Genomic DNA, 15,000 nt, shown 5'->3' on the forward strand with positions numbered 1-15,000 from the left:
ATTACCCCCTATTAACCCTTCCCCACTGTGTCTCTCTCCCACATACAGATGGACAGGCAGATGGATATATGTGTATACAACACTCACAAGACAATAACATACATTTTGTTCTTTGTTATCCATCTCTTAAGAACATGCGAGAAGAATTCATTCCACCTAAATATTATAGACAACCGAGATGGTTTAAATCAAACTTACTAATGTCATCAACCTCTCCTGAAACTGTTCGAAAATTTTCTATATTATTTGTTTGTATAAAGCTTTCAAATTCAGAGAAATTGTAACTTCGTGACAGCATTTTATTGTTCTACATACTGAACCGTAGCACTGCTTTACTTATATGTTTGTTTAATTGAATATTTGGACGTTAACATGCATTGCAATGTGATGTTTGTCTATATATAAAAGAATAATGTTCACTACCCCTTCCCTTCATAAGGGGCCTGGGCCTATACTTGAATAAACCATCTGGAATCCGGAATCCGTTCATTTATCTATCAATGCACCAAACAACATATTCCAACACTGGCTACAGAAGAAAACTGTCAAACCTATCTGACTACGTAGTTATGCTTGTTGTGCTTGAGAGAGACAGAGAGTCAGGCTTCGGTTCAGATGGTGTGATGTACTTTGGAGTTGGACACAGACATACATATTTACATGGGAGAGGTCGGGAGGGGTGTAGAGGGAGTAAGGTAGGTTTTAGCATAATTATGTGATGCACTGTGAGAGAGACAGAGAGAGAGAGAGTGACAGAGACAGACAGACAGACAGACAGACAGAGACGGAGAGACAGAGAGATAACAATTTTGATGGTGATTTTCATTCTTTTCCGCAGTTATGTTTCTGTCGATTAGTGAAGGTGTCATTGATTTTTTTTTTTTTTTTTTTTTTTTTTTTTTATCCGTTTATTTGTTTCTTTTTTTTCTTTTTTCTCTTTTTCTTTTTTAACGGGTCATTCTATTAGTCTGCATTCACTGCGTACAGCTGAGTAAGCATTTCTGTTTTTACATGTTCCCAAGCAGAGGAGGGGGCGGGTGGTATTTCTATATTTTTCTCTGTTACTGTTAGGAGTGTCAACGACCATTTCCTAACGTCTGAAGCTTACGTTGACATTTTGTACTTTGGCTCTGAAAGGATGCATGTGTCCTTTTGTTATATAATCCTGTCAAAGATTAATTAGACACTTTCGTTTTCAAGAAGGTGTCAAAGTGTTAGTCTGTGGTGCGTTTGTCCGTTTGTCCTATAATATTGTACTAGATTAATCGATCAATCGGATACTTTCGTTTTCAAGAAGGCTTCAAAGGCGACATACAGACCGACAGATAGACAGATATATAGACAGATAATGCAAGGTAAAGCTGGAACTTCTGGCACCGCTCCATGGAAATATTTTCACTGAAGTCAGCAGAAAATGCGGGGAACCTCCACACTCACACCCCACCTCCAAACTATCCAGAAAATGAATGTCCCCTTTTCACTCTCAAACTGACGACCACACAAGTATATACAGTTCTTTTATGTCTGTCTATCCTCTTTAAAACGCTCCCACCAGCGGAGCGAGATGTGAAGAGGAGAGGTACAGCGTGCACGCTCAGTGTCAAAATGAGACTTGTTTCCACCTTTTCTTCTTCTTCTTTAAAAAAAAAAAAAAAAAAAAAAAATTATCCTTTTTTTTTTTTTTTTAATCTCTGACTGTTTCAATAACATGACAGACGGTGCCAACAACGACAAACCGCGAGGGATGATGATGACAGAGCCCAGCAGCATATCACAGTCTGTTCAAGGCAGACGCCGAAGGCCTGTCACAGCGAGCGCAGCAACCACCCCAAATGGGGGCCGCCTGAGTCCGGAGAAGACCTGGCTGCTGAGGGAGCACCTAAACGGTCTGTACGCTCTGTTCAAGGCCCACCCGGCCCTCATGGACCGTCGCCTGAGGGTGGGCTCCCGCAAACCTCACATACCTCCCCACCACCCGGATTATGTAAGTTTACGGTGTTTGTGGGGGGGGGAAGGGGAGGAGGGGAGAGAGTGAGAGCGTGTGTGTGAGTGTGAATTATTTGGGTTTATTCTACTCTTGCACGACAAACATGGCTTCCGTCGATGCTTTGGGGTGCGTATATATATATATAGTTTATATTATTTCTCGAAATGATTAAGAGGTCTACGGGGACTATAAGAGGAAGAGAAAATGACAGAAGAGCTACGTACATTTTCAGCTCTTAGTGGTGAGAAAGATAAATAGGTCAGTTTCATGTTGATTTTTACTTTTAACTGTTTCCGCAGGCAACGTGAATGTGTTCTATATATTGAGAGGGTGGGGGGGGGGGGGGATAGGGTGGGGCGGGAGGGGAGGGGCATATAGACAGAGGTACAGACAGACACAAAGAGAATGAGTCACACCATTTAACAGCCGGTTAACCAACCAACAAGACAATGCCTTTACAGAGTTTGCACTACTCACGAACTTTGATGCGTAGTTTCTTCTTTGCTGACGGAAAGATGGACCTGTAGTTGCTCCAAGTCCACGTGGATACTGAATGCCAACAATGCAGGCTACACGGGCAAGGCATGACACAAACAAGCGACAGTAAGTCTTTTTTCGTGATCCTCATCGGAGATGCCAGTTGAATATACCAGGTGGTATATGTGCAAGTCCCTGCAGGCGATGTCTCAAGTACAGCCACACATTTTAAATTCAGTTTCAATTTTAAATGTCCGGGAATTGTTGACCAAGACAGAACTTCATTTCATTGTCTTTCTGTAACGAGACAACGGCTTACGTTCTCTAACGCTGAAACAAGTAGATCTAATGATTGCATTAAAAAAATAAAATTAAAAAAAAGAGAGAAAAAAAAAACTTCTTCGTAGTTCTTTCAACTACGTGTCTAAATTTATATGATTCTTATAATGTGTTGTATGCTCATAGTCATAGCCTCAAATCATAATCGACAGTCTCTTTAGCGTTTTAATAAATATTGTCCTACACACCCTCTTCAGTTACGCTAACAGCGACAGGCCATTTCAGTCACACTTTCTTCACACAAGCACACGATTCCGTTTTCAAACACTGTGAATCCGACTCACTTGGAAAATTTACATTTGTTTCACTGCGTTCTTCCGTAGATCTAGTTCGTGTGCACGTCACTGCCTGCAAATTTAAGGCATTCTGAAAGAAAAAAAATACTCATTGACTTTCAGGACTGATTCGTTAGCCTATTTGTGAGGACAACTCGATTTTGTCCTCTCTTTGTCGCCTTTGCTTTTAGGTGTACGTGGATACACAGCACACTTTTGAAGAAGAAAAAAAAGAAATATATTTTTCAAAGCAACCGACAATGATTTCGCCTAAAAAACCCAAACTGTGAAATAAAGTCTAGATCTGAAAGCTTACCATAATGTATCTTATTTTACATTTCGCTACCAAAATGCAATCATAATTTTACGCTGCGATTGTTCAAAAGCAATTCAAATATATCTCCCACATGGGAGGGGCCTAAATACTGGAACAGCCCAAGTTTTAATTCCTGCTGACAAGTGAGTGGGGAGGGAACTCATATCCTTTTCTTTTTAATTCGGGAAAGCCGCATATTCTCTGTGAAGTTTGGCAAGCACATTGCTCCTGAGCAGAGGCGACAGCTCACCTGTGTGTCTTCGACAGCTGACCTGCGTGGCACACCAGTCAGTTTCCAAACGAAGACTTCACACTCATCAGTCATCTAAATCTTGACCAACAACATGCTTCGGTGAACAGTCAACTCGGGTTTTCATTGTATTTCCAGTTGTTAAAGCACACTGAACTCTCATCAATCTGTGGCAGAAAGAGCACATAACACGTGTTTGTGGTCATCACTCTGTAGTAAAATAAATAAATAAATAAATAAAATGTAGTCGATAACATACGTTTGCCTTCAAACAGTTATCTTGTTGGCCCAGCAGACGAACTGTCCATGTAGCCAGTTTCTCTGTTCAGCACTCGGCACGAATTATTGCGCACTGAAATTAGTTCCAGCTGCAATCCAAATGTTTGTTTGTCCTAAAACACCGCTACAATTACGTTGTATTGCCGCTTGGAAAAAAAAGAAAAGAAAATTTAATCAATGAAAAACTATCGTTGCAAACGGGTCAGGTACGACCATGTCTGGCTCTACTTTTGAACTCGATGTCGATGGGGAGTCATCACAAATGGGTGCGCGGGTGCGCGTTGAGTGTGTGTGTGTGTGTGTGTATGTGTGTGTTGTGAGGACGACGAGGGGGCAGGCTTGGGGAAGTTGGGCTTTTTATTATTTTTTATCAGTCAGTCTGAAGGGAACAGTGCTGGATTTCTTGCGAATCGTAGGAATGATACAATTTGTTGTGAGCCAGCAGGTAGGTAGCCTATATCTTGGGCATTAAGTTTATTTGGGTCAAATGAAAGTGACTTTGGAAGGCCCGCGACGTTCAGCATCACAATGTGTGTGTGTGTGTGTGTGTGTGTGTGTGTTCTTCCCTTCATTAATCTAACGTGTTTTCATACACAGTGATATTTGAAAGTATCATGTGTGTGTGTTTGTGTGTGGTAAGTAGGGTTGGTGATGGTGGTTAAAGGAGGGTATACAGAGAAAGATTAACTGGAACAATGGAATCAACAATTCGTAAATATCTGTGTAACAGCAATCAACAACTTAACAACATAAATGAAATTAAATGTCTTTAGGGTGTGTGTCTGTGTGTGTGTGTCTCTCTCTCTGTGCCTGTCTTTTTCCGTGTGTGTGGGTGTGTGTTTGTGTGTACGTGCGTGCGTATATGTATGTCCAGTTAACTGGATGTACAGTCAGTCCACTCCTTTTTCAGTTCTCCCTGTAACACGATCAACAGCACAATCAGTTTGATGATGATCCTGTCGCAAGGGCGCAAGCTGCGTAACCTAATTGTGATTTCCAACCTGCACTCTTGACGTGGATTCCTGTCTGACGCTCCAAGGGGAGTCTTGATTGACATCTGCAGGAACCCTCTGGCTTTTATCCACCAGGGACAGTCTGAATGCAAGATCTCCAGCTTCGGGCTGAAAGCTCCATGTTATGATCACACAGCTTTGGCGTCTGTCGTTCCAGATGGTGGAATGACACTAACAGCCGTGTTGCCCCCAACATCTGGTCAACATCTGGGGACTTTCGGAAGTTAGTTTTGACGGGCGCAATAGCCGAGTGATTAAAGCGTTGGACTGTCAATCTGATGGTCCCGGGTTCGAATCACGGTGACGGCGCCTGTTGGGTAAAGGGTGGAGATTTTTACGATCTCACAGGTCAACATATGTGCAGACCTGCTAGTGCCTGAACCCCCTTCGTGTGTATATGCAAGCAGAAGATCAAATACGCACGTTAAAGATCCTGTAATCCATGTCAGCGTTCGGTGGGTTATGGAAACAAGAACATACCCAGCATGCACACCCCCGAAAACGGAGTATGACTGCCTACATGGCGGGGTAAAAACGGTCATACACGTAAAAGCCCACTCGTGTGCATACGAGTGAACGCAGAAGAAGAAGAAGAAGGAAGTTAGTTTTCCGTGGAGAAGACAAGAAAGACAGGCATTTATTAATGAAGATGATCGATAAACAAGTACTCCTTTGTTTGTTTATTTTACTGTTGTTGTTCTCATGTCAATCTCTCGTCATAAAGAAGAACATTTATTAAAATGTACACCGAAAAGACTATGAATTTATGAATATATATATAATAATCTTACACACACACACACACACACACACACACACACACACACACACACACACACACACACACACATGCGCGCGCACACACACACACACAACCGTTATAAGAAAACGAGCACCATCCTACATAAATCATATAACAATATCATATAACATATTACATTCCTCTCTTTCAGACCAACCTCATCAAGGTCAGCACATCCACAGCCGCCACCACCGCAGGAATCAAGCGCTTGATATCATCCCTCTACTTCCAACAGCCCCAGCCCCAGCCCCAGCTCCCGGCACTGCCCACAGAGAACGACTATGGTGATGGTGATTATGTTCCCGCTGCTGCCTCGCCACCCCCTTCTCCTCCTCGCCCACCCGTCATCGCCTCTCCACCCCACTCCTCCTCCTCCTCCTCCTCCCCACAGGCCGAGAAGCGTTCGTTCACCCACCTGAGCTCCAGCGTGGTGTGCCCGGCGCACACCGAGTGGCGTCTTCTGCACGTGGCTCGCGACATCAACAACACGGAGGTGGAGGTGTTCCAGCCCAGGGACGGGGCGGAGGGCCACCAGTGGTTCTACACCACCACCTGCGACCACGACCACGACCACGGCCACGACTACGAACACCACAACCAGCACCGTCACCACTCCGTCCGCAGCCCCGAGTCGGGTCTGGAGGACTGCCCTGACTGTTGTCGGGGCGTGAACCGCCACAGGTGAGAGAGGGTGACGGTGGTGTAGTGGTCTTCAGGTTTACGTCTGTCTCACTGCAAGTGTCTGTAGACGAGAGGTGGGGTGGGGTGGATGGAGAGGGGGTGGATGTAGGGTTGGGGGTGGGGATGGGGGACCAGGGGGGTGGGGGGGGGGGGCAGGAGGGAAGTAGGCAGGCTAGGATGGTTAGGGAGGTGAGGTTTGTGTGTGTGTGTGTGTGTGTGTGTGTGTGAGAGAGAGAGAGAGAGAGAGAGAGAGAGACATGATTATGTGTTTGTGCGTGGCCAAATCCGTTTTCGTTGAAGGCGTTGTTGGTATAGGGAGTTTACGTTCATCATGTTTTCTCTCTCTCTCTCTTTTGTTTTTGTTTTTTGTTTTTGTTGTTGTTTTTTTGTTTTCTTTGTTTGTTTTGTTTTGTTTGTTTGTTGTTTGTTTGTTTTTTTTTTGTTTGTTTGGTTGTTTTGGGGGTTTTTGTTTGTTTGTTTGTTTAGCAAAGGATCAAAGATTATACTCTATTTAGTATAAGTTGGCACCAGCCAAGTAATAAGTTGATACCAGCCAAGTACTTTATCTCACAAAAAATAATATCATTCTGTTTTAGTAGAATCTGTTAAGTAAATGTTGCTGTATTTTGATTTGTTTTCCCAGCCCTTTTGTTTAAAGCCTGGGGGTGAGAAAGTCGAACGCTTTTGATTAGATAGCATACTGCGTGTCAACATACTTACATCTTAGAGAGAAAACAAGAAACATTTGGTGATGTAGTTTAATGTCGTGTGGCAAAACAAACAAACAGAACAGAACAAATAAAGAACAAAACTGCCAATGGTGAGATCGCGGCTTCTGTATCAGTTTATTTTATTACATAGTATAAATTCCTGTTCCTCCTGTTCAATAGTAAGTGTGTGTGTGTGTGTGTGTGTGTGTGTGTGTGTGTGTGTGTGTGCGTGTGTGTGTGTGCGTGTGTGTGTGTGTGTGCGTGTGCGTGTGTGTGAGTGTGTGTGTGTGTGTGTGTGTGTGTGTGTGTGTGTGTGTGTGTTTCTTCCTTTAACGTCTTTTCACTTTGAGTGATATCAGACATGTAATGTGTGTTCGTTCTTTTGTTTAGCGTCTTTTCACTATCAGTGATATTAGACGTTAAAAAAAAAAAAAATTAAAAAAATTTTTTTTTAAAGGGGTGGGGTGGGGTGGGGGCATGGGGTATAACTAACATGCTATTACATTCAACAGTAACAATTCAATAATAATAATTATAATAATCAGAAACCATTAACACAATTCTGAAGTGCATTAAAGGAATGTAGAAATAGGGCTATGAACTAATGCCTGTGAAAGTTCGACCATAAGAACCTCGTCAGAAATAACTTTACAAAAATCATCTGCAGAATTATTATTCTCTTTGAAATACTTGGGCAAGAAGGTACGTAACTGCTGGCAGTGAAACAAACAATGATGCAAGCTGAACTGCTTACCACAGATGCATGTAACATTTTTACTATACTTTATCTTCAGCGCATCAAGTTTTATACGGAAGAAAGTAGAGGTTATTAATCTTGTATAGCAAGCTGATGGATTCGGTATCTTTTCTTTAATAATATTCTCGGGGAATAATGTTCCTTTATGGTTTAAAAACTTTAACTTCCATCGGTTATGAAATCGACCCCATCCTGATTTTTCTAACAAAGTGTATGCCTCTTTTACGGAGAGACGGACATGTATTTTTGTCGATTTTTCTGAATCTTGCGCTGTAATGTGTGTGTGTGTGCGTGTGCGTGTGCGCGCGCGCGTTCATCTGTGTGTGTGTTGTGTGTGTGTATGTGTGATCGTGTGTGTGTGTGTGTGTTCGTTGCACAACAGATACCACTCCCACTGCATGACAAAGACGTCGTTCGTGATGGCCTTGGTGCGCAAGCCCCGAGAGCGGCAGTACAACTGGAACTGGATCCAGGTGAACTCCAGCTGCACCTGTTACATCTCACCCGTGTAGGGAACACCACCTCGGCACCACCACCCTCCTCCAGCCTCCATCTCTCCAGCAGAAGCCACTCCTGCCCACTCTCCCATCCAGAAACCTCTGGAACCTGCAGCCCCACCCTCCAGCCGCCCCCAACCTGCCGTCTTCTTGTGTAGCTCCTTTGTCCCATCATCTGCGCCCTTTCAGTGGCATTACTCCCACGCTGCTCATTCCGAGTCCCCGATACACAGCCTCGCACGGGTTCGTCTGTCCCAGTCCCAGTGCCGGAAGTCCACGAGGAAACACCCATGTTTGGTCCGCAGAAGGCCACACTCCAGAGAAGACCCTGCATTTAAGGTGCCTCATTTGGGTGACGTTCTGATTCAACATACTCACGACATCGCCTACTAAGCCTCCCAGTTGACGACATCAGTCGCTTAGTCGCGAAGCCAGCCTGAGTGAGCGTTATCCCCCACCCCACCCCGGACCCCCTGGTTCCCCCATCCCTCCTCATACACACACCCCTACTTACCCAGAGTGGAGACCACAACCACGTCCCTCCAAAGACAGTCCCCTATAATCTGCACGGTTTCAGTGGCGTTGCTCCCATGCCTCTCAAGTCTTTTCTGTCTTTTGCACCTTGCTCTCTCCCACCCTCCTCCCCAATTCTCTTGCAGCCTGCTCTTGTGCCATGATGCTGTCATTTTAGCCCTAGCTGCTCAAGAGGGGAGGAGGGGGGCGGTGGGGGGCGCCGTGTCAGAACCGGTTAGGCGATCCAGTGATCAGGGTTCGAGGCCCCTTTTCGGTATGGTGTCATGTCCATAGGAAAGGCACTTTCCTCCGATTTTTCTCCCTCCTCCCAGGTGTGAACGGATACCTGACTTCGTGGTCAGTGGAGGGTAAAAAACGGCGGAAAGAGAGGACTGGGCCTTCCTATGCCGAGCCTTGGATACAGTGGATATGAATTATATAAGAAGGCTCTGGGACTTGAACCAAAGTCTAACCTTTAACTCTGGATGGTTCCAACACTTGACTCTTTTAAACTCTCTTTCTTTGAGTCAGCCATTCCAGAGGATCTAGAGCTGTTCAAAATCATTGCTTCGCAGTCTATCCTTTCGGAATCTGTTTCTGCAGTGGGATCCCTGTGTCAGCTATTCTTGTAATCAGTCATGGCTGAGTTTTCCGGAATCTGCTATTGTACGAGTTGCTTTCTTCCTCTGAAGAAGTGAAAGAGGACTTTTGTTCAGTCTCGGGGTCCTCTGGAACACACTGTTCAAGAGTTCAGCAAAGCTCTCGCTGTCAGTTAGACATTCTGGATGTCGCTAGAGTTGTTCACTACAGACCAACTCGGGAGGTCCCCCGTTGTCCAGCTGTGCAAGGTGAGGAGGAAGGTGGCAGAATGGTGAAGACGCTTATCTGCCAATACGGTGTCCGTGAGGGTCTGGGTTCGAATCCCGGTCTCGCCGTTTCTCCAGTGTTTGACTGGATACTCAGTTGAGCATCTAGTCATCCGAATGAGACGATAAGCCAAGGTTCCGTGTGCAGCACACACTTGGTTTACTGAAAAAGAACCCATGGCTACATAAGGGTTGTCGACTGGCTAAATTCTGTAGAGGAAATCCACTCTGATAGGTACACAGATCCTACCAGATCCCTATCTTCAAGAGTACGCTGGTATCAGATGATCTCCGAAGACTGCTGTTCCAGAGAGCGCTGCTCCAGAGAGGATGGTTACCATAGTATAACCCACCCCCTCCAGAATATGGCCATCCAGAAGTTTCTGGAATCTGTCACCCATCCCACAGGCCTCTTCCCGAACTGGGCGCTCCGAATCTGCTGACAAAGAACGATACTGCTTCTGGGGTGACACACAGAGGGGGTAGAATGACAACTGAGTTCATGGATGACCAGCAGGGACTGTTCCACTGGCCGTCTGGGGGTGACAGGGGGCTGCATCAAGCGATTGACATCAGACAGAAGTTCTGACAGTCTGTTTCCTTCTCCCTGCTTTGATATACAGCATAAGGATTCCGGTTAAACCGTGGTGTTTGTTTTCCAGGTCTCTCTCTCCGTGCGAGCGAATGAGTGAAATGAAGACAACATGATGACTGTCTTGATTGTTTGGAATGGATCTTTACTTTTCTTCCCTAAGAGTATAATATATATCTATTCCCGCATTCCTTTCAAGACTTGAAATATGTAAACTGAAATTGTGATAGCCAATTTCGAAATCGGGGTGTAAAATGAATACTTTTTGACTGATTATCGATACAAATGTAATTTTTTTTTGGTCGTGGGTGATCTTTCCTTTCTGAATCTTAAATTCTGCTTGATGTAGATGCTTAATGATTTACATTTCAAGTGACATGCTGACTTTGGAAGTTAACTACACCCAGACTGCATAGTTGACTGCGTACAAAGTTTCCGCATAGGCTATCCTCGAATGTATGCGTCATTCGTACGGAACATTTACAAAAGTTCTGAATGCTTTAGCTTGAATCAGCTTTTTGTGTCGCCCATATTCTTCCCGAATTACATAGAAAAGCTGGATTGGATTCCGACGTGCAAGTGCATAGATGCATAAATATGAGTGTGTGTGTGTGTGTGTGTGTGTGTGTGTGTGTGTGTGTGTGTGTGTGTGTGTGTGTGTGTGTGTGTGTGTGTGTGTGAGGAGTATGGGGACGTGTCATGACCATGATTGGTCAGCATTCGTTGTTGTTGTTGTTGATGTTTGTTGCTGTTAACATTCTCTTTTCATCTCTCGTCACAATATTTCGGGTGGTTCCAGTTTGATTGTTTATTTGTTGTTGTTTTTCACTCTTTCTCCAAATCACCAACATTTGTTTAATCAAATACAACCCTCCTTCTGTGCATTTCAGCAACATTTGTCTGAATACAATTCTCTTTCTGTATTATACAGTCTAGCACCCACATGTAACTTTGGAGTAGGCGGTCTTTTCTTGTCATGTTTCTCAATGGACAGTCTATGAACAAACCACGATGTCTTGCCTTGTCTTGTCATGCTTGTTAAATTGTTTTTTTTTTGTTGTTTTTTAGGTTTTTTTGTTTTTTGTCTTATCTTTGTCTGACTGTTTGCTTGAAAACGATATTTTGCCGCGGAAAACGTGTAACTGTTTCTGTTGTGTTTATCGAATAAACCTTGAACTTTTGACTTGGTGTGTTGTGGATTCTGATCAGACAAACGGAGAGTGTTAAGATGTGTGTTCCTTTTCATACACACACACACACACACACACACACACACACACACACACACACACACACACAGAGAGAGAGAGCTTGCTTCTCGGCTCATCCATTCAAACACGTACATACACACACACACACACACACACACACACACACACACACACATACATACATACATGCACACACACACACACACACATGCACGCACGCGCGCACACACACACACACACATGCACGCATGCACACACATTCACACACACACACACACACACAAGAAGAGAGATTGTGCAACAAGTGTAACATCCTGGAAGACGAAATCCATCTTCTTGATCATTGTATTAAATATAAAACCTTAAGGCAACAATTTTTAAAAGATATTCAAAATTCGAATAACACAGGAAATATTCCCAGTCGGGTGATGCTAACAGATGATGAATATATACAAGCAAGATTAGGAAAATTTGTTTATGAATGCTGCTGCAATTTACTGCATTAACTGATTGATTAATTGTGTGTTTTTCATTCATTCATTTATTTACCATTGCACTTGTGTCTTATAAACCTTACGGTTTCATGACAATAAAATCTATTCTATTCTATTCTATTCACACACACACACACACACACACACACACACACACACACACACACACACACACACACACACTCACACACACACTGACTCACACACACACACTCACACACACACACACACACACACACACACACACACACACACACACACACACACACACACACACACACACACACACACACACACACACAGAGCGCACGCGCACACGCACACGTTTCCCGTTTTCATCATCCTTTCACTCCTATTGGAGTATGGAGGACAATTACAAAGTAATGATTTGATTCCCAGAATAAACATTTTCAAATATACAACATCACATAGAAGTTGAGAAAACACAAACGTATTTTAACCTCAAAAGAGTATCCAGACAACATTTGCTCATTCAACAAACTTACTTCAGCTGAAATCACTTCATGTCTCCTTTGAACATATTACAAAAAATTTTTAAAAATTTAAAAAACGATTTCGGAGATTTCAGGCATATATCTTTTTCGCGACTGATCGTACTTAGGACATTCCAGTACAACATGGAACTCATCCCTAATCACAGACATATTTCAAAGGTCATATAACCGTAACTCTCGTGGTATGTCATTCCTTCTCCCTATCTCTATATCCAAAATACGATTACTATTTCGAAATTTGAAGAAATTTATAACGCAATTATCAGGCACTTGAATTATATACTTTTCTCCACCAAAATCATTTTCGAAATTTCGATAGAACAAACATTTATTCTGTCCTCTAGAGTTTCCATAAATGTGACCCTCCACCACGAAATGAGTCGCTTTGCACCAAAGGTCGATTTCTAGTTATTGATATATTATAAATCTACGATAAATCTACCATAACAGGGCGTTACAGCAACAACAACAACAACAACAAAACAAAAAAACAAAACAAAAAAGGGGGTGGGGGGTTGTAAATCGCATGATACTGTGAAAACTTATTGTGATCTAAAGTTCTGAAGTCGTGAAAGTCACGAACCGAGAAATCAAGGCCGAAAAGACTTGGAACATGTAAACAGCAGCAGCCACACACTTCTAATGACGATGTGTTTGTGAGGCCAACCCCGGAGAGACAGAAACCACAGCGGACTGTATTAACTCACTCAGTACGGCCAGTCCTCTCTTCTCCTCTACACAGACCCCTCGGATGTCCAGTGGGTGTCTGAATGACCCAACCTTTAGCTTCCGTCGTCAGAATTGTGGTATTCTTTGTCAACATTCACCTCTTCAGTATAAGAGCCTTCCGCTTGCAATATTTTGATGATGGTAATTGGGGTGAAACGCTGTTAACGTCGTCTCTTTCGCTGTTCGTATGGAGAGAGTTAAGAATTGGTGTGATGCGTTTTCAAAGAAAATCGGTGTGTCGGTGGCTGAGGAGGAGATGGAGGCGGTTCACAGAGTTGATACCAGGACCAGACCGACATCGTCACAGAGAGGACCCAGGCAGACAAGAGCCAGGTCCATCATCATCCGCTTCTTTTGCAGGAAGAAAAGAGACCAGGTGTTGAAAAGCAGAAGCAGACTGACCTGGATGGGGGTGTCGGTGGGGGAAGATTTAACTCTCTCCATACGAACGGCGAAAGAGACGACGTTAACAGCGTTTCACCCCAATTACCATCATCAAAATATTGCAAGCGGAACGCTCTTATACTGAAGAGGCGAATGTTGACAAAGAATACCACAGTTCTGACGACGAAAGCTAAAGGTTGGGTCATTCAGACACCCACTGGACATCCGAGGGGTCTGTGTAGAGGAGAAGAGAGGACTGGCCGTACTGAGTGAGTTAACCCATCTGAATTACAAACTTCTTAATGAGGCAACGAAACACTCTGCTACTCTGGCAGCCTTGTGATCTGATGGGAAGGTGATTGTGAAACTAAAAGAAACAACAAAAACAACATAACGATCAGACTAGACATTGACAAGGACGCGAATGAAATCCTACAAGCTGAAATGTAAACTGCAGATATCCTTGGACCCCCCCCCCTCCCCTCTCCTCCCCGCCCACCCCTCCCTTCCACCTTTCTCCTGTCTGTGGTAATCTTGTTTAAAAAACGAAACGATGCTTAACTGTTCTGCCTCTTGCATGCTTCTTCAGATTGTGTGCGTATGGGTGAAGAGGATATTTATTTTTGATCACTGTATGTTGAAGTACATCTCTCTCTCTCTCTCTCAAACACACACACACACACACACACACACACACACACACACACGCATGCAGATATGCACGTGCGCACAAACACAAATTTCAAACACAAAGTAAAATTATCTTAAGAACTGAAGTGGTTGAACAAGAAGACTCATACAAATATCTTGGTGTGGTAATCGACAATAAGCTCTTTTGGATTGAAAACTCCACTGCAATTATTAAAAAGACCAACAGTCGCATGAACTGTCTTAGAAAAAATGAAGTCTTTTAATGTGTGCAAGCAGATGTTTCAAATGTTTAACACATCTGTTGTCTGCAGCGTTTTAACTTATGGCGCCGTGAGCTGGGGGGGCGGGGGGGGGGGGGGGGGGGGGGGGGGGGGGGGGGATTTTGACCAAACACGACAAAAACAGGTTGGAAAAAGTCATTAGAAAAGTGGGTGGGGTGGTGGGTATAAGACAAGGCACCTTTGGCGACATACACACTAGTAAACTGACTGACAGACTAATAACAATTTTGACAGACCAAACACACCCTCTACATGATGACATTAATAGCAGACGGTCAGACATAAGTGGCAGATTCAGAGCTCCACGCGCAAGAACATCTCGTTACATTAATTCATTCATTTCTACAACCATTCTCGCGCATATTCAACGCATGCAATACG

General features: G+C 43.7%; 1 protein-coding gene across 1 annotated transcript; it reads left to right on the plus strand.

Moving 5' to 3' along the window:
• The first annotated feature begins 1,734 nt into the window (after window positions 1-1,734).
• LOC143283252 (uncharacterized) lies at window positions 1,735-8,551 on the plus strand. Its single transcript, XM_076589426.1, has 3 exons — window positions 1,735-1,984; window positions 5,890-6,419; window positions 8,269-8,551. Exons 1-3 carry the CDS (start codon window positions 1,745-1,747, stop codon window positions 8,396-8,398), a joined length of 900 nt encoding a protein of 299 aa, XP_076445541.1. The 5' UTR covers window positions 1,735-1,744; the 3' UTR covers window positions 8,399-8,551.
• Window positions 8,552-15,000: the final 6,449 nt, after the last annotated feature.

The sequence above is a fragment of the Babylonia areolata genome, chromosome 6 (assembly GCF_041734735.1).
Source record: "Babylonia areolata isolate BAREFJ2019XMU chromosome 6, ASM4173473v1, whole genome shotgun sequence".
NCBI lineage: Eukaryota > Metazoa > Mollusca > Gastropoda > Neogastropoda > Buccinidae > Babylonia > Babylonia areolata.

Coding starts and splice junctions, on each gene's coding strand:
- LOC143283252 (XM_076589426.1), top strand. CDS start 1,745: ATGATGATGACAGAGCCCAGCAGCATATCACAGTCTGTTCAAGGCAGA. Junction 1,985..5,889: donor CTCCCCACCACCCGGATTAT/GTAAGTTTACGG, acceptor CCTCTCTTTCAG/ACCAACCTCATCAAGGTCAG. Junction 6,420..8,268: donor CGGGGCGTGAACCGCCACAG/GTGAGAGAGGGT, acceptor GTTGCACAACAG/ATACCACTCCCACTGCATGA.